The sequence below is a fragment of the Kogia breviceps genome, chromosome 11, assembly GCF_026419965.1.
Source record: "Kogia breviceps isolate mKogBre1 chromosome 11, mKogBre1 haplotype 1, whole genome shotgun sequence".
NCBI lineage: Eukaryota > Metazoa > Chordata > Mammalia > Artiodactyla > Physeteridae > Kogia > Kogia breviceps.
The window spans coordinates 9,548,330-9,570,455 of record NC_081320.1 but is presented as its reverse complement, the minus strand read 5'-3'; the positions used below and the strand labels follow the sequence as shown (position 1 = coordinate 9,570,455).

Sequence of the window (22,126 nt, the reverse complement as noted above, 5' to 3'; positions counted from 1 at the left end):
CAGGCTCCGGACACGCAGGCTCAGTAGTTGTGGCTCACGGGCCTAGCCATTCCGCGGCATGTGGGATCTTCCTGGACCGGGGCACGAACCCGTGTCCCCTGCGTTGGCACGCGGATTCTTAACCACTGTGCCACCAGGGAAGCCCATAAATATTTTTTTTAAAAAAAGAAAAAAGAAAAATACTGCTCTCAAAATGGCACCAAAGTCAACACACATCTCCCAGTAAAACAAGAGCAAAACATCACACTGAGGCGAACCACCATTTATGTCACTCTTAAAGTCCCACTATAGGTGGTATAGACAAAACAACTTGTTGGAAACAACAAAACCATGGTAAGAGAACAGTCATATAGCTCTAAAACAAACAAAAGTGATGGGTAGAAACAAAGCCATTATAAAGTAAATAGAACTAAAGGCAGCAACCACTGTAATCAGTATGTACACTCAACAGAGATTTGGCCAAAAACATCAAAGTAAAACACCACACTAAGTGGAAGAAAATATTCTTCTCAAAGAAAGGTCATAAAATTTTAAAGAAGGCAGGACTTCTCTGGTGGCACAGTGGTTGAGAATCCGCCTGCCAGTGCAGGGGACACAGGTTCGGGCCCTGGTCCGGGAAGATCCCACATGCCGTGGAGCAACCAAGCCCATGAGCCACAACTAGTGAGCCTGCGCTCTAGAGCCCGTGAGCCACAACTACTGAAGCCTGTGCGCTGCAACAAGAGAAGCCACTGCAGTGAAAAGCCCATGCACCGCAATGAAGTGCAGCCCTTGCTCGCAATAACTAGAGAAAGCCTGAGTGCAGCAACAAAGACCCAACGCAGGCTAAATAAATAAATTAATTAAATTAAATAAAAAAATTTTTAGGGGCGTCCCTGGTGGTGCAGTGGTTAAGAATCCGCCTGACGATGCAGAGGAAACGGGTTTGTGCGCTGGTCCGTGAGGATCCCACGTGCCGCGGAGCGGCTGGGCCCGTGAGCCATGGCCACTGAGCCTGAGCGTCCGGAGCCTGTGCTCTGCAACGGGAGAGGCCACAGCAGTGAGAGGCCCGCGCAATGCGAAAAAAAAATAAAATTTTTTTAAAGAAGGCAGAGAGCATTAGTCTAACTCTCTCATTTTACAGACAAGGAAAGAGGAGCCCAGAAAGGTGGTTAAGTGTTCTGCCCACTGTGGGGAAATTCTGATGGAAACGGTGCTCGCTCTGGCTCCTCAAGAAGGCCGCTAATGACCGGCCGATGAGTCAGGGGCCATCATCTTCTGCTAACTGTCCCTCAGGTAACAGGAGCCATGGGTCACCACTACGTTGTCTCGGGAGGTCTCCCAGGTACACCACTCTACAGCGGGGGACCCGAAGTGGGGTTCCCAGGCCAGCGGCAGCAGCCTCACCTGGGAACTTCTCAAAACATGCAAATTCTCAGGCCGCAGCCCAGCACTGTTTCAACAAGCTCCAGTGGAGTCTGATGCAAGTCAAGTGTGAGAACGACTGTACCCTCCCCAATTCAGATCAAAGGCATTCCTTGAGAAAATTCGTAAGCCGCTAACACATCACCTCTCGGATGATGTAGAACTCACCTCATCAAATGACTTGTGGGGACGGATAACCATCTGGGATTCATATGATCTGACCCTTACAAATTCCGGAGACTCTGGCACACTAGGGTGCTCCACGGCCCTGGGAGGGGGAGAAGTGAGGGAAACTCTGAGTAATGTCTACATACAGAACAGCATGGGAGCTAAAGTTAAGAGGAAAATCTAAAAGGCAGCCTCTAATTTTTAAAATACATCAGAAAAGTCACAAAGATGAATGAGTATAAACTAGGTACTAAAAACAGTGAGTTAAGTTGGTGATTCCTGGCTCACTAGGCTTTGTGTTGAGGAAGAGAGCATTTCTTTTTTAAATTATCAACATTAAGGAACTAAAGGATTAGTTTAATGAAAAGCTTGTATCCCTTCAATCCTCTGAGATAGTCACCAGTCCCAGGCCACTCACATTCTAGCTGGGATGCACAGGGCCTGGGCTTGACTCATAAGGCAAACTCCCACCACACATGTATGAATGAAGGACAAGCTAAAGGAACCCAGCAGGAGCCACCACACGTACCGTGACACCAACACCATCACATTGTTTTCCTCATCCACACTATACCGCCGAACATAGACATAATCCCGTGAGTACATTGGATACTAAAGAAAAGGAGGGGCAGGATTAGTGCTCTGCCTCACATGGACATGATAAAAGTAAAAGCAGAGGTGAAAATACTCACAGGAAAATGGGTTACCCAGTGAAGAACCTCAGAACCACTAACCACATCCCTCTCGATCACTTCCAGCTTGATCACCAGGGCGTCCCACTTTTTTCTATACTCTGTATCCAGCTGTGGAAACAAAACAGACCATAAAGACCCAAGAGATCCAAAACAAAGCTGCAGAAGACTTCTCCAGATACTTGGGCCTCTGACCCAAGAATCTTCTTCTGAAACAGTGATCCGACCTAAAAGGCAGTGCCAAAGTGTCAAAGACACGGCTGTGTTTACTACAGACGAGTCTTTTAAAATCCCTTCCTGTAGGCCAATCCCATTACCTTGAAAATGAATCTTAACAAGAAAAAGACAAGTGTAAGAAAAAAATATTGTAATAGACGTGTCTCGGGAAAATACAGTAGACAGTGATATAAATGTGTATGGGTGAAACAATTCTAAAAAGTTTTAAACAGGAAGTCCACAAGTATGAGCAGACACCTCACAGAAATACAAGTTGCAAATTTTTAAAAATTTGTAGCATCACTAGCAACTATGGAATTTCAAAGTAAGACACATATCATACATATCCAGACCAACAAAAACTCAATACCGATTGACAAAGTTCAGTGCTTAGGGGAAAGCATGCACTTGCGTATTAGTAGCGCGTGTTATAACCATCAAACTCAAGGTCCAGTAAAACATGAAAACTCCAGGAAGGAAAAAAATATTTTCTTGTAGAACTCTGGGTGATCCCACCTCCCCTTCCATACATTTCCCCACAAGGAGGAACAGAGCCTTCAAACACATACTCTTAAACACCTTCCCTGTAGATAAGTTCCAGATTGCTAAATCCTAACTGCATCTGTACGAAAGGAGAAAATGCCATAGAGGACATCGTTGGGCCAGTTGGTAAAACTGGAATACAAAGATTCTGTAAGTGCTGCATCAGTTAAATTTATACTGACTTTGATAATGGTACCATGGCTAGCTAGGAGAATATGTCTAGTTTTAGGAAATATACACTGAAGCATTTCGGAATAAAGGGTATGTAACTTACCCTTAAATTGTTTAAGAAAAAAAAACCTATAAAGTCGCATAAAATATATTCAAGCACTCAAATCCATTCCTCTATTTGATCAACAGCCTTGTAAAGGGTAGAACTGGCCTCATCCCCACTAGACAAACAAATTATAAATCAAAGGTTTACCCAGAGGTCATCTGACGTGAAATGAGGGGTACAGAAATAGATAGGTGGATTGAAGCCACTGTCTTCTGAGTCAGAGAAATTACACATGTGGACAATGGCAAGTGGACTTCTAGGCTTAGTGACTCCAAATCTGGGAATAAAAATATACTCACCTGAACATTGAAGAACTGCCGAGGTGTCACATCTGTGTAGGTTCCAAAAACTAGAATGACAGGAAAGAGTAAGGGATGTTTGCCACACTCTCGTCACTTAACTGCATTTCAGTTGTAGAGTACTGACTGACAGATCTTAAAGGCAGATTCAGAAACCAGAAGTCATATTGGGGCGGTGAAGTAAGACAAAGGCAACCTATAGCAAAGTGTAGCAAAGACATGGAGACTCTTGTCATCTGGGAGAGGAAAAACAACTAACAGGGCAATCTTCCCAAGAAATCACCAGAACGGAAGAGTTTAGAGAGCACAGGAACACAGTGCTGTGCACCTGCCAGCATGAACACCCTTGCCAACAGCCAAGCTGGGCTCACCTCTGTACTGGTAAAGGGGGGTGCCTGTAATGGGGCGCCGCCACAGCTTGAAGTGTTTCTTATCCATCACCATCTCCCACGGTTGCTCTCTGCCTCCTGAATCTTCATCCCTTCCTGTTTGGGATTTTGGTTCTGGAGGGTGGTGGTCAACTCCAGAGCTCCAAAACGTACTTGACATTTCCTCCAACCGTTTCATCTCATCAATGGATCTGGAGAGAAAAACAACAGGCATGGTGCAATGGTTGGAGTCTGCCCTATGAAATGCAATGGCCACACAAAGACTTGTACAGAACGGTGTGGCTTTAAAACAGTATAAAGTGTAGGGAATAAAAATGTGAGTCCCTGGGCTTCCCTGGTGGCGCAGTGGTTGAGAGTCCGCCTGCCGATGCAGGAGACACGGGTTCGTGCCCGGGTCCAGGAAGATCCCACATGCCGCGGAGGGGCTGGGCCCGTGAGCCGTGGCCGCTGAGCCTGCGCGTCCGGAGCCTGTGCTCCGCAACGGGAGAGGCCACGACACGAGTGGCCCGCGTACCGCAAAAAAAAAAAAAAAAAAAAAAAAAAAAAAGAGTTCCTGAGTTTGAATCCCAGTCCAATATTCATCAACTCGAATATTAAACAACTTAACCAATCCCTATTTCTTAACCTGTAAAATGGGGATAATTAATAGTGTCTACGTCAAAGGTTGATTATAAAAATTAAATAAATTTACCTGTAAAGTGCTTAACACCAGGCATATAATTAGCCCTCAAATGTTAACTATAATTTATGACTATGAAATGTCATTTGATACCTTTTGTCCATTTTTTATTGGGCTGTCTTCCTATCACATTGTAAGAGCATTTATATATTTTTCCTCCTCTCTTGTGAGATAATTCACATAAGAATCATCCTTTTACTGTACACAAATCAGTGCTTTTTAGTATAGTCCCAAGGTTCTACAACCATCACCACTAATTCTAGAACATTGTCATCATCTCCAAAAGAAACCTATACTCATCAGCAGTTAACTTCTCATAGCCTGACAACTACTAATCTACTTTCTGTCTCTATAAGCTTACCTATCTGGAAGTTTCATATAAATGGAATCTTACAAAATATGGTCTCTTGGATCTGGCTTTTTTCACTTAACATATTTACAAGGTTCATTCATGCTGTACTTTATTCCTTTTATGACTGAATAATATTCCATTGTATGGATATATCACATTTTGTCTATCCATTCATCAGGTGATGGACATTTAGGTGGTTTCTACTTTATGGCTATTATGAATAACACTGCGATTAATATTTGCATACAACTTTCATATAGACACAAGCTTTCAGTTTTCTTGGGTAGATTCCTAGGAGTGGACTTGCTGGGTCACGGAAACTCTTTAACTTTTAAGGAAGTGCCAAATTATTTTCCAAAGCAGCTGTTCCATTTCTATATTCACACCAACGATGTATAAGGGTTCCAACTGCTTCACATCGTTGCCAACACTTGTTACTGTCCCATCTTTTTGATTCCAGCAATCCTAGTGGGTGTGAAGTGGTATCTCATTGTGTTCTTCCATTTGTATTCCCTTAATAATGACTATTGACATTGAGCATATTTTTATGTGCTTATGGGCCATTTGTGTATCTTCTTTGGAGAAAGATCTACTGAAATCTTTGTTTTAAATTGGGTTGTCTTTTTACTGTCAAATTTTAAGAGTTCTTTATATATTCTGAATACTAGTCTCTTATCAAATACACAATTTATAAATATTTTCTCTGACTCTGTGGGTCATCCTTTCACTTTCTTGATAGTAACCTTTGATGCACAGAAGTCTTCAATTTTATTCTTCTGGCCGCACCGCACAGCATGTGGGATCTTAGTTCCCCGACCAGGGATCGAACCTGCATCCCCTGCGTTGGAAGCACGGAGTCTTAACTACTGGACCACCAGGGAAGTCCCTGTAAGTTTTCAATTTTGATGAAGTTAATCTATTTTTTCTTTGATTGTTCAATTTTTTGGTGTTATATCTAAGAAACCGGTGCCTAATCCAGTATAAGAACTTATGCCTATGCTTTCTTTTAAGAGTTTTAGGTTACATTTAGGTCTTTGGTCCATTTTAACTTTTGTGTATGGTTTGAGGTAGGGGTGTAAAGTCACTATTTTGCATGTGCACCTCCAGTTGTCCCAGCACCATTTGTTGAAGACTATTCTTTCCCCATTGCATTGTCTTGCCACTTTTGTTGAAAATCAAAATGACCATAAAGCTAAGAGTTTATATCTAAACTCTAAATTTTATTCCTACAATTTATATATCTATCCTTATGCCAGTACCATTATCATCTTAATTACTGTAGCTTTGTAGTGAGTTCTAAAATTGTAAAGGGTGAGTCCTTCAACTCTGTCCTTCTTTTTCAAGATTGTTTTGACTATTCTGGGTCTTTCATTTCCAAATAAGTATCCTAAGGAATCCACAGGAACTTACTGGAGCTAATAAAGGAGTTTAGCAAGCTCGCAGGATGTAAGATCAATTTACAAAAATCGTATTTCTAGGGCTTCCCTGGTGGCGCAGTGGTTGAGAATCCGCCTGCCGATGCAGGGGACACGGGTTTGTGCCCTGATCCGGGAAGATCCCACATGCCGCGGAGCGGCTGGGCCCGTGAGCCATTGCCACTGAGCCTGCGCGTCCGAAGCCTGTGCTCCGCAACGGGAGAGGCCGCAGCAGAGAGAGGACCGCGTACCGCAAAAAAAAAAAAAAAAAAAAAAAAAAAAAAATCGTATTTCTATAGAGTAGCAATGACCAATCTGAAAATAAAATCGAGAAAACAATTCTATTTACCATAGCATCAGAAAGAATAAAATAATAAGGAATAAATTTAACAAAAGAAGTGAAAGACACACTAAAAACTACCAAAAGATCATTGAAAGAAATTTTAAAAGACATAAATGGAAAGATATACTGTGTTCATGGGTTGAAGGTCTTGATATTGTTGAGATGGCAAAACCACCCAAAGTGATCTATAAATTCAACATAATTTCTATCAAAATCATAGGCTATTTTGTGGAAACTGACCACCTGATCCCCAGGTAAACAAGGATCTACTGTATAGCACTAGGAACTATACTCAATATCTTGTAATAACCTGTAATGGGAAAGAATCTGAAAAAGAATAACACACTACTGTATATAAAACAGGTAAACAACAAGGACCTACGGTATATAATCCTTTTTATGTGTTGCTGAATTCAGTTTGTTAGTATTTTGTTCAGAAGAGCATAAAGCTTTGAAACATTCAAAACAACACCATATGTCAAACTATGTGTCATTATATATCATTTAGGGATGTATACATATGTATAAAGACACAGATGGTAATGAAATATAATAAATTGGGATAATCTGGGGAACAGAGGATATTTCCATTGGAAAAGGGTCCAGAGGAGGCTTTAAATGTACTTACAATATTTTAGTTCTTAAATATAACTGTATTTGTAACATTCATATTTTTCTTTAAACCTTTTTATATATCTGAAACATTAAAAAAAATTTTTTTTTAAACATGGTTTGTTTTCCCCTTAACCTGGTAGGATGAATTGGGAGATTGGGATTGACATATATACACTAATATGTATAAAATAGATAACTAATAAGAATCTGCTGTATAAAAATAAATAAAATTCAAAAAAGAAGATGTGGTACATATATACAATGGAATATTACTCAGCCATAAAAAAGGATGAAATATGCCATCTGCAGCAACATGGATGGACCTAGAGATTGTCATACTGAGTGAAGTCAGACACACATAAATATGATATCGCTTATATGTGGAATCTAAAAAAATGGTACAAGTGAACTTATTTACAAAACAGAAATAGAGTCACAGATGTAAAAAACAAACTTATGGTTGCCAAGGGGGAAAGGTGGGGGGGAGAGACTGGGAATGACACATACACACTACTATATATAAAATAGATAACTAGTAAGAACCTACTGTATAACACAGGGAACTCTACTCAATACTCTGTAATGACTTATATGGGAAAAGAATCTAAAAAAGAGTGGATATATGTATAACTGATTCACTTTGCTGTACCGCAGAAACTAACACAACACTGTACATCAACTATACTCCAATAAAAATGTTTTAAAAAAGCAAAATAAAAAATGTTTGTTTTCCCCTTAACCTTTTTTTTTTTTTGGCTGCGTTGGGTCTTTGTTGTTACGTGCGGGCTTTCTCTAGTTGCAGCGAATGGGGGCTACTCTTTGTTGTGGTGCGCGGGCTTCTCACTGCAGTGGCTTCTCTTGCTGTGGAGCACGGGCTCTAGGTGCGCGGGCTTCAGTAGTTGTGGCTCACGGGCTCTAGAGCGCAGGCTCAGTAGTTGTGGCGCACGGGCTTAGTTGCTCTGCAGCATGTGGGATCTTCCCGGACCAGGACTCAAACCCGTGTCCCCTGAACTGGCAGGCAGATTCTTAACCACTGCACCTCCAGGGAAGTCCCTTCCCTTAACCTTCAAATAGCAGTTAGGAAAGCAAGATTGCTGGCTGACTATGTCACTTCTGCAATTCAAGACTGCAGACACCACCTACTGATACATTCTGTCTGAAAGGCCCTTTCATGCCTTTTTGACCTTCAAAAACCCCACAAGGGCCAAGGTTAACTCCCAGGCAGTTAACCATATACATTTACTTTTATTCCTCTATAGAAACATATCACACAATATTATAATTAATCTATCTTTATATCTGTCGCCCTTACTAAACTATGAATTCCCTAAAGGCCCAGAATCAGTCTTTTTCATATTTTTATGTCCAGCTCCTAGCAAGTACCTGGTAAACATTACATGCTCAACAAATGTTCACAGTATAAACTGAGTAAATAAATATGGAAGTAGGCCTTAATAATTCAAATTCTTATTAAAAGATTACATTAACACATTGCTTTAAAAGCCAAAAATTCAAAGTTATACTGGTAACCCAAGATTAAAAGTTTAGAGCAATCCAAAGCAATGGTGAGTGTAGAGATCTGTGTTCTAGTCCTGGCTCTGCCAACTACACAAGTCATTTTACCTGCAAAGCCTCCCTTGTTCCACCTGTAAAGTGAGGACATTATTTCTTGAAGATTTCTATTAGCTCTAGAATTCCAATTCTCTGAATTTTAAACTTTGGAATTAAATGAAAATATTTATATACAGGGACATTTGCTGTTTTCACTGCCTGGAATCTTTTCCTATTTGAAGAGAATCCCCAAATAGATGAGATGCAGCCCCCATCTCAACCCTTAGCAGTTAGCACATGGCTCCTAATTTAAGTGAGGTTAATCAGAGACTTCTGGTAGAGGCTTTGAATCTTGAGGAAATAATACAAGGCACAGGACCTTTTAGATTTTCTCAGTGATCTTGAGGCAGCTGAGAATCCAGCAGTGCAACAGATCTATGGAAAACAATACCAGCAACACTGCCCAAAGAAGAGCATTCCTGTACCAGTAGCAGGCCTCGGCTGTTCTCTTGGCCAACCTGTACTCTGGCCTTCTTGTCAACGCTCTGAATGACCTAACACCTTTTTGGCTTAAGTTAACCAATATCAGTTTCTTTGTTTTCAACCAATAACCCTGGCCAGTACAATTTATACTGCTGTTCTGATGAAAAATGTTTAACCATTTTTTTAAAAGTTTCAATTTGAATTAACGTTGCAGAACAGGATTGACTGCTACCATTGCAAAAACCATACAGAAATAGGGAAGGAAATTTAGAGTAGGCAATAAGATCTTGCAGAGGAGAAAATAAAGTCAAGTCACAGCTTTGCTCCGAGAACAACAATGCAGGCATCACGTGGAACCAATCATGGCACTTTTGAGGACTAGTAAAGCACCCTTCAATAAGAATTAAGCTGGACTTTTGAATGTCCTTATCACATAATGAAGAGGGGCAGGAACGTCGTACGTCTTATGAAAAAAACATCAGAGGCTCATAAAATTATATAGTAATATGATTTTAAGAAAATTAAACTATATGACTACAGGCAGTATTTTTAACGGCCTTCTAAGACTCAAGGTGGTACAGAGCTTCTGACCCACCGCTTAATCAGCCTCTCCTATAGGATTAAAGGTCACTAGGTGGCCTCGATTAAACATGAGACTAAGTCCCTAGGGAGGACAGCAATGTCTTGTGAAGGTATGACATTCATTCTTTGAATAGCACAACATGAATGCTAGAGTAAGACTGCATCATGGAAATGTCAATGATCGTTATGTCCCAGGTTTGGGAATCTCGGAAGGGTCTCAACTTCTAACTGCTGACACGACAGACATCATTAGCACACAGGTGCACAATCACTATCATATATGTAGAGGAAGGAGAAACCTCTCACTGTGTTATCTCCTTAGCCTGCTGTGCCAAACCTTACTTGGAAGGGTTGGGTGTCTAAACCTTGGTATCTAAGAGACTTAAGTAATAAGAAGGGAGGAAAGAAGGACAAAAAAGATTATTCCCAAAATAGTAACAGAACCAGCAGATTAGTAAGAGGATCAAAGAAAGAAAGTCAATGCTTTCCTTTCTTCAAAACTAAAATCATTTCAACATTTGAGAAAGACTGGACTGAGAGCCATGGAAACTGAGGGCATAAAACCATGAAAACAGAAATATAAGTATAATCATATTTGGCTCATCTATAGGGGGTCCTGCCCTAAGTGGAGAGCTTGATAATAAGGCTCCTAAAATGACTCAAATGAAGCCACTCCTGTAACTGGTAATTTCAGTAAGACACTGCCTTGTTTCAATGATCCCCTCTCAAATTCCCAATTATTGTCAAAGTTAAAGACCTTGAAGTACAACTGTCATGGGACACACCTAAAAGACATCAATTAGTTCATTGCAATTCTGAGCATAGTTCTGATTATCTAAGAAGGTGTAACAGTAAAAACATCCTTAAGTGACAATGGCCAAAAAAAAAAAAAAAAATCCCTTTAAGCCAAAAGGCCTTTTTGTTGATCATCTAATTAACAGCACACTGAAAAGTTAAAGACCAAAATGGGAAAATGGCTAATTTTCCTTATGAAACTTTACTGGCACTTACTTACTCAAATTTCTAGAGCAATGAACTGTAACTTTTTTAAAAAAGAGGAGGGAGATTAATGGAACATTTCCCCCTAGGCTTTCATATTTCTTAACTTCCTTCTCCTTTTTGTTCTTGTAATTTTTCTTAATGTTCCAAAGCAATAAAAACTTACTACTGGGACTTCCCTGGTGGCACAGTGGTTAAGAATCTGCCTGCCAATGCAGGGGACATGGGTTCGAGCCCTGGGCCGGGAAGATCCCACATGCTGCGGAGCAACTAAGCCTGTGCGCCACAACTACTGACCCTGCACTCTAGAGCCTGCGAGCCACAACTACTGAGCCCACGTGCCACAACTACTGAAGCCCACGTGCCTAGAGCCCATGCTCCACAATAAGAGAAGCCACCGCAATGAGAAGGCTGTGCACCACAAGGAAGAGTAGCCCCCGCTCGCCATACCTAGAAAGCCCATGCGCAGCAACGGATACCCAATGCAGCCACAAATAAATAACTTATTATTTATTTATTTTAAAAAACTTACTACTGTATTTTTCCATAAGATTTGACCTGAGCTCACAGAATGCCAGCTAGCACCAAAAATAATGATTAAATGTTATTTTGTCTGATCATTTAATTAAAGCCTATCAGGTAATAACACTAAGCATTAGAAGACCTGATTTCTACACCTGGCCTATCAGTGAGTCAGTCACTTTGTACAAGTTACTTCTTTTCTCTAATTTTCTTGCTGATTCTCGACTAACGAGTTCCTATTTGTTAAGATGTTCTTAAGCACAAGAGAATAGAAAGCAAGGGTTTTTCTTTGTCCTTCTGAACAGAAACTCTACTAACATAAGAAAAAACACACACCACTTTAAGGCACACATTCAAAGAGACATCCTCACACCCCATCACTGTTTGACCAAGACAGCAATCTCTGAATTAGTCTGTACCAGGACAAGTTGGTACAGAAACAGCACAGAAGAGCCAAAGGCTGTGATTTAGGGGCCATGGGACAATCATGCTCTTCTTCCGTTAACAATGAAAGAAATGCACATGTCCCGAGGCACACTCAACTGTGCTCCATTATGGAAGCTACCCGAAATCATCTCACTAGAACAAACAAAATCTAAGATCCTCTAAGCTAGTTATGACAACCTCAGCGTCCTTTAAAGCAAACAGAATACTTAAACACCAAGCCAAAAAAAGTTAACCTATACCCAGAATATCTTATTCAATAAAACACTGGGAATTCCCTGGCGGTCCAGTGGTTAGGACTCCATGCTTTCACTGCCGAGGGCGCGGGTTCGATCCCTGATCAGGAAACTGAGATCCAGCAAGCTGCGCACGGTGTGCACCACCCCCCCAAAATAAATTAATTAAAAATAAAATATAAACATGACAAGCTATGAGAACAGACCTATGAAATCACTTGTACAAGCAAGATACAGCTGACAGCATATTATTTGCCTCCCTACCAATATAACATTTCAAAAAAATCCTCAGAATGGACTTGATCAAATTTTAAGTATATGACTGAATTCAAGCATGCGGTGTTAAATGAGGGCCTTTACTGGAACAACTCTGGAGAGGGTCAAAAAGGGCACCTTAAGTGTTCTGACTGGCCTTCCTCTAAGCTCCTGAAATTCCCAAATGGGTTATCGCAGATTATCTCTTTAGGAGTTGGATTAGAACCAAGTGCTTCAACTGTCTGATTTCTTTCCGCCACAGTGGGTAATGACTATGGACTCAAGTGTTTACCACATCTATCTCCTATTGTTTTTTCCCCTCTAGCTGCTAAAAATGGGAGACCTACTAAACAGAGGCTCTCTGACATATGCTTGATAAAAATACATGGAGAAAGACAAAGAAAGACATCTATCACCTAGGCCCGAAAGCTATTCAACTCCCACCCCCAAAACATCTTCCCTCTCTTTGGCACCCAGGGGCCCTTTCCTGGTCTTTCTCCTCTTCCCCAAACATATCCAACTGGGAATATTCCCGTCAAACTCCACCACTGTGGAACATGGGTATTTCATCGTCAAAAACAGAATGAAAAGTCAAACAGTTAATTGGTAATTTCTCAATTTAAAAGTTTCCTTCCCATACATTCTTTTATTTCTCACACCTGAGAACACCATTAGAACAAATGGACAAGTAGCAAAAGAACACTAACAGAAACTAGGCAAACCACCTATCATGCTTTGATACCTTAACTTTTTTGTGAATAAGGTTGTTCATGGTTATGATTTTAAATTGCATTTGTAAAACAGTCATCCTTCCTGCTAGGAAAAGTATTACCAGCTCTTAAGATACACTTGCATTCACCCACAACGCACAATGTTACACTAATAGCTGCCTGGCATCTGGGTGCTACACTTCCATACAGGTCATAGTGCTAACTTTACTGAAATACTTCCATTTTTAACCTAACCAAAAATGTGGAATAACAGAAGAAATAGCCAGAACAAATAGACTTGTGTGGAATATATCTGGTGTAGGGGACTATCCTAGGTTCCTGCAATCAGTTTCAGAGTTTAGGGGGCAGAGTATGTGTGTGGAGAGAGAACACAATTTAAGAATATCTGTTAAAAAGAAAATACAGCGACAATGTAAAGCAAGACCTAAATCAAGCTTTCCCCATGATATTACGTGAAAACTGTAAGGGCTCAGTTTAGAACCACAGGTTAACAAATTCAATCAATGGTACTGCACTTTTTTCACACAGAGGTTTTTGATGATGACAGCATGATTTCAGAGTCTAATAAAACAGTATTTCCAGAGCTCTAGTGAAGTAGCAAAAAACTGACCTAATTCTTCCAGGTTAAAATGTCTGGGCTACTGGTTTGTCCCAGGAGGGCAAAATCGATTCCAGCCTCCTAATTCTGCCATGAGTCACAATGACAAGAGCTCTCTTGGCATTTTTCACGAAATCCCATTTGGAATTAAGTGATTTTGTAAATTGCTCAAGTATACACTCAGGTCAAGTTTAAAACCCGTCTGGAACTTGCACCTTTCTGGATATGTTAAAGATTAGGTGAACAATGGCCTACTTCAATACCCATTTTCCACAATGCTATTTCTTTAGTGGCATGCGCCCCAAAGTGTCCCTCCTCCGCTAACCTACACTTGCATTTATTTCTAACTCGACAAATCAAGTTAACACACAGAGGCAATGGAAGAAAAGTGCTTTGCTACTATAGGATCAAGCTACTTGCATCGTCATTTCCAGTGTCACTGGGTCAACGGGAGACACCTCCAAGGCAGGCCCCAAGGTTCAACGTTCCCTCCTCCCCAACCACACCGCCCCCACCCCAGGGAACAGGCGCGACCTCGCCGCCGAGCCCACCTCTGCAACTCCTCCTCCTGGATCCTCTCTTCGTCCCACGCGAACACGCCGGCAAGCGCCGCCATCAAGGCAGAGGCATGGCCCGGGCGTCCGCGCAGCCGGCGCCAGAGGCGACCAAGGAGGATGCGGCGCGAGCTCTCCGAGTAGAGGCGGCCGTAGAGCTGCGCGATCTGCTGCGCCCGCCGCACACGCAGGCCCGTCACGAAGCGGCACTGATTGGCCAGCAGGGCGAGCAGGCCCCCGCCCCGCGCCCCCGCGCGCCCGGTCGCCGCCGCGCCCACCAGCAACCAGGCAGCCAGGCCGACCGGCGGCCTCCGGGGGAACATGTTGCCCGCGCGCCCCGCCGGGCCCAGCTGCTCTCTGCACCCGCCGCGTGCCCGGAGGCGAGCGAGGCCTCGCTCAAGAGGTGAAAGGAACGAGACCGGGAGGGCGCAGGCGACCACCTGCCGAACCCCCTAGTTGGCCGGCCCCGAAGTCGTCTGACGCTCTAACAGGTCCTTCATCTCTCGGCAGCAACAGCTGAGGAAGTCTCCTTTAGGGGAGAGAGTCGGACATGGCACCGGCCGCGGGGGGCGAGCCCGCGACCGCTGCAGGAGGTGCTCCGCGGTTCCGGCCGGACAGCCCTGTCGGGCCCCTGCCTCCTCGGCGTCCTCAGGCCGGCGCCAGGGGCCTTGGTGCGGAGCGCGCGGGAAGCGGCGAGGCTGGCAGCGAGGTCCCCACCGTTCCGCGTCCGCCACATGCGCTGCCAACTTGCAACCTACTCCGGTCTCTGCCGCCCGGCCCTGATTGGGCGCGGTCCGGACTCCCGGTGCTGATTGGCGGTGCTAAGTGCCCATCACCGCCCCTTCGCGAGGCGCGCCGGGACCTCTAGCTAGCAAGGTAGGTGGCGCGGCGGCCAGAGCTAGTCAAGGGCGCCTGGGAGATTGGCCTGCTGGCCCAGCTGACGCCGCCATCTTCCGGCCCCCCGACCCCGCCCTGTGAGGGGGCATGGCCAGGTGCCTGTTAGACCTCTCTGCGCGGTGCTCGCTCAGTTGTTCTGAGAGACCTGCGACCGTCGTCTGGTTCACTAATTTGAGACTAGGGTGGGATGGGGTCTCAGCACTGCGTCTGCGGGACGCTGGGAGTGTCCAGTTTAGGGAGTCGGAGGCGGGGCGGTGTAGACGCCTTTGGTGAGTGGAGACCTTACCGAGGCCTGGCGGCCGCTGCCCTCAAAACCTTCCTCGGCCTCCCCGCAAGCGCCCGGCGCGCCGAGACCACCTCCGAGGCTCGGAGCCTGAGCACTCGTCCTGTCTCTGTGAAGCCTCGGCGCGAGAGTGGGCCCCGGTGTGGCATCCTTAGAGCCCAGGACACTTTCCAGAGAGCTACGTGGGCAGGTGACCCGTCGCAGTCTGGAAATGCGGTAGCCCTTTGGTTAAAGGGACAGCAGAAAGGAGTTGTTTGGGGCAGATGCCCCTGGTCGTGTAGTAGCTGTCCTTCTCTCTTTGACCCAAAGGTGGCAGCTTAAGAAGGTAAACAGGTTTCCTAAAACCTACTTTGCACCACCCATGAACAACCTGGCTAAATGATCTTGAAGGGCATTAACTTACTATTCTGTGTCCAACCTCATTAAAATGAAATGCCTGGAGGTCCACTAGGAAGACCTTACACGAAATTGTTTCCTTAATTTTTTTAAACTTACATTAAGTGCCTTATTGACAGACAAACGAAATACTGTAAAAGGAAGTCTTCACGTGAGAGCCTGTGCTCATTCCACGGCAGTGCATTTAGAAACTTTACTCTTAATGTACCTGTCTGAGCAATTTTGTATGTTCTTAATAAAAGATGTTTCAAAAAAAAATGCTTGGGCTTCCCTGGTGGTGCAGTGGTTGAGAGTCCGCCTGCCGATGCAGGGGTCGCGGGTTCGTGTCCCGGTCCAGGAAGATCCCACATGCCGCGGAGCGGCTGGGCCCGTGAGCCATGGCCGCTGAGCCTGCGCGTCCGGAGCCTGTGCTCCGCAACGGGAGAAGCCACAGCAGTGAGAGGCCCGCGTACCGCAAAAAAAAGCTTTACTGGGAACTGAAATTTAGATCTCTCCAGACTGTCTGATTTTACTCTGGGATTGGTATTGGTGTTTATTTTCCCTTGAAATAAGGAGAAATTTATATAACAGAAAATAGTATTTGATGCTTTTCTCAATGATGGTAAGATGGCCGGAACGGGGTGTGAGGGTGTATGGTCAGGCCACTCAAGATGACTGTTCTCTTGCTCTCTACATCCCCTGCCCAACCAGTGCTTGCTTCACCTACACCCTACTGACTTGATTGACCTTCCTACTTACTTGCCCCAGGCCCCCCCTAATGATAGCTTTTCAAAAGGATGGTGAGGGGCGTACCCCTCTGCTGGTTTCCCTGGTAACTGATGAGCCAACCTGATGTCATTTCCCTATAATTGGAAATCTCCCCTTCCCCTTGGGAGCAAAGACTGCCACCATGTCCTGCCCATATGCACCGCACATGGTGGGGTGTCTGTCGCTCCAGGACCTTGCTTCAGACGTGTAAGTTCCCCCCATCCATTAAACCATTGATGTCTCTTGCTGACTCCAGGCTGTTTCTCCAGTCTTGAAGCTTGGCAAGCACAGGCCTTGTAGGCCTGCAGGGTGTAGCCCAACACAGGGGAAAGGTTGAATTTTCCTACAGTCCTGCTTCTTTTGATTTAAAGGACCTTAGCACATCTTTTTTTCCTTTTTTGTTTTGTTTTCTGTTTTTGTTTTGTTCCATTTACCAAAATGAATTCTCAGGTACTCCAGCTGAGCCCCTCTAATCCCTCCATTTTTCCACATCTCTATTGCTTCTTTCCCCTCAGTTCATAAACACAATCAAGTTCGTCCTCAAAAAAGCTTTGGGAAAAAAAGAGACCTTAACTCTTCCTCTTTCCAGTTACCACCCCCTTATCCTTCCTTTTACAGCTATGATTTTGTCTTTCAAAAGATGAGATAAACATGCTTGCTGTCTCCATTTCTGTACCTACCTATAAATTCCGCTTTAGAATTTTCAAAATCCATTTCTTCCACACCATTCTACCACTTGGTGGTTCACACCCTAACAGTACACTCTAGCCTAACTTCTCTTCCAATCCATTATCAACAAACTTTGTTTTGCTTGTGTAACCCCAGAACAATGTTGAAAAACTTTATTCTCTTTGTATATTTTTGAGTTGATCCAAAATTCTTCATCATGAGCTTGTCTTATATAAGTTGGGTTCTGCCTATTAGACCCACCAAAACACAAAGCTGAGTAGGCCCAGCAATAATCTATGGTAAGAAGTGGTACATCCAGAATTGGGATGGACAGAGCCAGGGGCACAGTAAGCCACACAAGCAGGCAGCCTAGACATCCATGTCACCTAGCATTTATGCACTGATGCCTCTCCCTCAGCTCACACCTATGGCTGCATAGGAGATGGAGTCCCTTTATGACCAGCTGACAAAGGCGGAAAAAAAGCAAAGCTTGATTTGCTCATAGGTCAAAGTGCTGTGTGGGTGCAAAGCTGAAAATGAACTGCGGCTGCACTAGAGCCCCACCCGAGGGTGATCTTGACAGACAAGATGGCAAGGGAGGTTCTCCCAACGAATAAATCCTCTCACACTTTGTGTGAACCGAAACGTAGGCAAGGTTGGCATATATATGGACCCAGGGCGCTAGCAGATGGCTTGGCTGGTTGCTCAGGAGCCTGGGAAGAGAAAGAAGATCAAGGACATGGAGGTCTGGGATAGAGGTATGTGGATGGATTATGTGTTTGGGCAAAGAAGTGTGCAGATGCCCACCGGAGAGCACCTACCATGAAAGAGGTGCTAAACAACCAGGTAGGAAGAATGACTCACCAATTGATATCAGCCAGATGCTGTGAGCCACCTCAGTACCAGCAATGAATGGAGTGGCCACGGTGTCAGGGATGAGAACAACACATGGACCCCGGAGCATGGGCTCCCCCTCGCAAAGGGTGATGTAGCTGCTGCCACTGCTGAATGTCCAGGTCTGCCAGCAATGAAATCAATGCTGAGCCCCCGAAACGGCAGTATTCCTCGTAGACAACAGCCAGCCACTTGATGACGAGTTGACTACATTGGATACCTTCCATCCTGGAAACGGCAGCGATTTGTTTTGATTGGAGTTGCTGCGTGCCGGGTATGGTTTGCCTTTTTTGCCTGCCGGGCCTCAGCCAGCACCACTATCTTGAGTGTTTACTGAGTGTCTGACACATTGACACGGGGTCCCACATGACATCGAATCAGACCAAAGGACTCATTCCACAGCAAAGGAGGTGTGACAGTGGCACATGACCGTGGAATCCACTGGCCCTACCACATTCTGTACCATCCAAAAGACTCCAGCCTGAACAGAGAGAAGGAGTAGCCTATGAAGGCACAGCTGAGGTGCCAGCACAGAGATGCTACCAACTAAGGATGGGCATCATCTTCCAGAACACAGTTTATAGTCTATCAACAATCAAGAGACTTCCCTGACAGTCCAGGGCTTAAGACTTCACCTTCCAATGCAATGGGTGCAGAATTGACCCCTGGTCCGGAAGCTGAGATCCCACATGCCTCATGGCCAGAAAAAAAAAAAAAAATGAAACGAAAACATAAAACGAGCAATATTGTAACAAATTCAATGAAGATTTAAAAATGGTCCACATCCAAAAAAAATCTTTAAAAAAATATCAATATGGTGCTATGTCCCAATAGGAAGAATAAATAGGTCCAGGAACCAAGGGGTGGAAGTAGGAGTGGCTCCATTTACCATTAATCCCAGTGATCCCATTGGGGTATTTATGTCACCACAACTCTGAGCTTTGAGGGTTTTGAGGTCCTGGTTCCCAAAGAGGAAATATTTCCATCCGGAGATGTGGCAAAAGTCCCACTGAACTCATTCACAGTTGCCACCAGGCACTCTGAGCTGAGGAACCAGCAGGCCAGCAGGAGTCACCATCCTGGCAGCAACAATGGACCCCGATCCTCAGGAAGAGCCAGGCTGCATTTTCACAATGGGAGCAAAAAGGAAGATGTCTGGCGAGCAGACGATCCGGCTGGGTGTCTCTTTGTTACACCCTTGCTCACTTTTGATGGTACACAGAAGAGTGCAGCAGCCGTGACCTAAAAGGGGCGTGGACCAGGGGCCCAGGGAACCCAGCCTGAATCAGGCTCTGTCTTCGAGCTCAGTAGAGTATGCCTGCCCACAGAGCTGGTACTGGGAATTAGGTCATGGGCCCGCGCTCTGCCTGGAAAGTGCTAGGGGCACTGCACACTCCCACCTCCAGCTGGCCTTCTCTGGTGCCCCTTAGCACATGCCCTTGCCCGCTGTCCTGCCCTTCCTTAGGGCCTGCAGGCTCCAGGTCCAGAACTGGACATCACCTCTCCCAGTTTCAGGATCTGGCACAGAGATACGAAGCACCTATTTATTGGCTTAGCAATGGCATATATAGAAACCATTTCTCAGGCATTAACCTGAGGACAGGCATTCCCCAAAGGGTTAAATGGACCCATTGTAAGTGAATTAGAGTCAGCTTTGATGCCCGTGCCTTAGTCCCTTTTTCCCAAAAACTTGGAAAGTAATTTGCTTGAGTCTGACGCAACCCCTGGGCTCCAGCTGTGAGGATAAAAGATAGCAGTAATTGCCTTCTCGTCCCTTCACGAGGCTGTGTAAACCCAAAGTTCTATCCATCTATTATTCAGAATGACAAGTATTTATTCACCCACTTATTCATCAGTATGTGAAATCTCTTCATAGCAGGTAATTTCCTCCTAGTTCATAACCTAAAAACAATTCATGGAAGCATCTGTTTTTGTCCTCAAGGATGGGGCTGTATATGTTACTGCAAGACCTAAGACACCTCAGATCAACTCCTCCCAGAACTAGATCAAAATCCCGGGTGAGAATCATGTTCAGGCAGCCTCCACCAACCCCGCGCCTGGAGCAAGGCTTCCCTGCCTTGCTCCATGTAGGCAAGAATTGCACCTGTTTTCCCAACTGGACGGTGGAGGGCCCGGAGCCCACAGGGTGAAGTGGTACATGACTCCTATTGCTTCCTTCCTTCCCTGCAGTCAGTGCTTTTTCTGACTCAGCTCAGGTTACTCTCATCTTCAGCCTGGCCCAGTTCACAGTGGGAAGAAGGCCAACAGCAGGGCCTGTGCACCTGGCAATGGACCACTCATTGCAGTGTAGGACTGGGATAGGCTCTTCGGGTCCAGAGACACACAGCCATGTACAAGCAAGTCAAGACCCAAGTGCCAGGGTCTAGAGATGCTGCGCTGGAGCAGCCCAGCCAGGAGGCGAGCAGAAGGGCAGTCATTAGGGCCATGAGACAAAGGGGCAACTAGAAACTGCACCTAAGAGTGTTGGCCTGAAGCCTCTCCTGTCCCTTCTGCTTGGGACCCAGGTAGACCCATCTTAAATGCCACCTTCCATAAGGCCATTTCCCCCTCTGGAAACCTTACCCGTTTCCCTCCACGTGCAAGGAATTCCACTAGGTGTAATAGTCCTGTCCTCTCTCTACCCCTCTTTATTTACTTTGTCTCAAGGAAAGTAAAAGATGACCATTCTGGTGGCAGTGGGGCGGGGACTGGTCATGCATAGGCCGACGCCACCCCTCCACCCCTCAGCCCTCTCTTGGGACTGAGCTGCCTTCAGGGTACAGAATCCCACTGTTCTTGCCGAGGTGGGCTGTACCTCCACAGGGGTCAAGGGTCAGGGGAGGCTTTCTCTGGTCTCGTGTTGCCACGACTGGGTGGGTTAATCGGCGTCACTATGGGATTTGTATTAGCAGCCCACTTAGCGAACAGACCTAAAACTGTGTCCACCAACCCAGCCTCTCTACCGATAATCAAGGGGATGTTTTGGCCTCTGTGGCAACTCCTTTATTTCTCAGACCCTCCTTAAAGAGGCCTTTGAACAGCTTTCCTGACCCCTTCAGTCTTGCCCTTCTCTGAATTCCCATTGCACTTTTTGGCGTATCTCTAGAGTGACCTTCCCCTATTTGGGTAACTATCTTATTTCCTTCCCTTCCCAGCTGAGAAGATCGAAGAGAAGACACTGGAGATCACCTGAGACAGAGGAGAAAGAAGAGAGTAACTTGAGGAGACAGACCTCGAAACAAACAATGACGAGGCCATGTCATGAGTGTGCTAATGGGGGTGTTAGACAAGGCTCTGTCAGGGGCACCAGCGAGGGGAGCCCCGACCCCGCGGGGGAGGGGAAAGCTTAGCACGTGGGGCTTCACAAGCCCGGTCTCCTCTCCATTTCTGGGCAACACTGTCTCAGCTGCTCAGCCTCCCTTTTCGCTTCTTTTAGTGAAAGTACTTTGATTTCCTTTTCATGGAACCACACCTCCCATACCCACTCCCTCCTCTCAGCCAAGTGATTCTATTCCCAGCCTGGGGGTGGGGGTGACAATGACCCTAGACCAAGCCAGTCAGGGCATCTGGTCCCCCTAACCGCAGGGACTCATTCAGGAACAAGGTCAGTTCCAAGATGGTCAAGTCAGAGTGAACTCTGGGGCATTTGTAAACTGCAGGGAAAGAGAGCTTGCTCTGTTTTCAGCTGAAATTAGTGCTCTGAGGAAAGCCTGAAGCTAAGAAGCCCCTGTATCACCACTAGGGAAAAGCCTGGCTGGGAAACGGAGCCAGCTTCCAGGAGTGGAGCTGCAAGAGTGAAAAGTGGTCAGGGGGTACCTGTGGAGCTCCTGAATTCACTGCATTACTTGACTTTTCTGGTCCTAAGCCAGTAAATTCCTTTCTTGCATGACCAA

The 22,126-nt window shown here is 45.1% G+C and overlaps 1 protein-coding gene and 1 long non-coding RNA gene across 2 annotated transcripts in view; one reads left to right on the top strand and one right to left on the bottom strand.

Annotated features, from left to right (window-relative positions):
• Positions 1-14,757, bottom strand: part of STARD7 (StAR related lipid transfer domain containing 7) — a 23,179-nt gene extending 8,422 nt beyond the window's left edge. Inside the window, exons 1-6 of the mRNA XM_059078502.2 lie at positions 14,345-14,757; positions 3,971-4,179; positions 3,600-3,649; positions 2,265-2,375; positions 2,102-2,184; positions 1,573-1,672 (exon numbers count right to left, since the gene is read on the bottom strand). Coding sequence (XP_058934485.1) covers positions 1,573-1,672; positions 2,102-2,184; positions 2,265-2,375; positions 3,600-3,649; positions 3,971-4,179; positions 14,345-14,670 — 879 coding nt within the window. The 5' untranslated portion in view covers positions 14,671-14,757. The remainder of the gene's footprint in view (positions 1-1,572; positions 1,673-2,101; positions 2,185-2,264; positions 2,376-3,599; positions 3,650-3,970; positions 4,180-14,344) is intronic.
• Positions 14,594-22,126, top strand: LOC136792124 (uncharacterized). The gene is made up of 2 exons (XR_010835369.1): positions 14,594-15,223; positions 21,389-22,126. It is a non-coding gene; the product is annotated as an uncharacterized lncRNA (long non-coding RNA).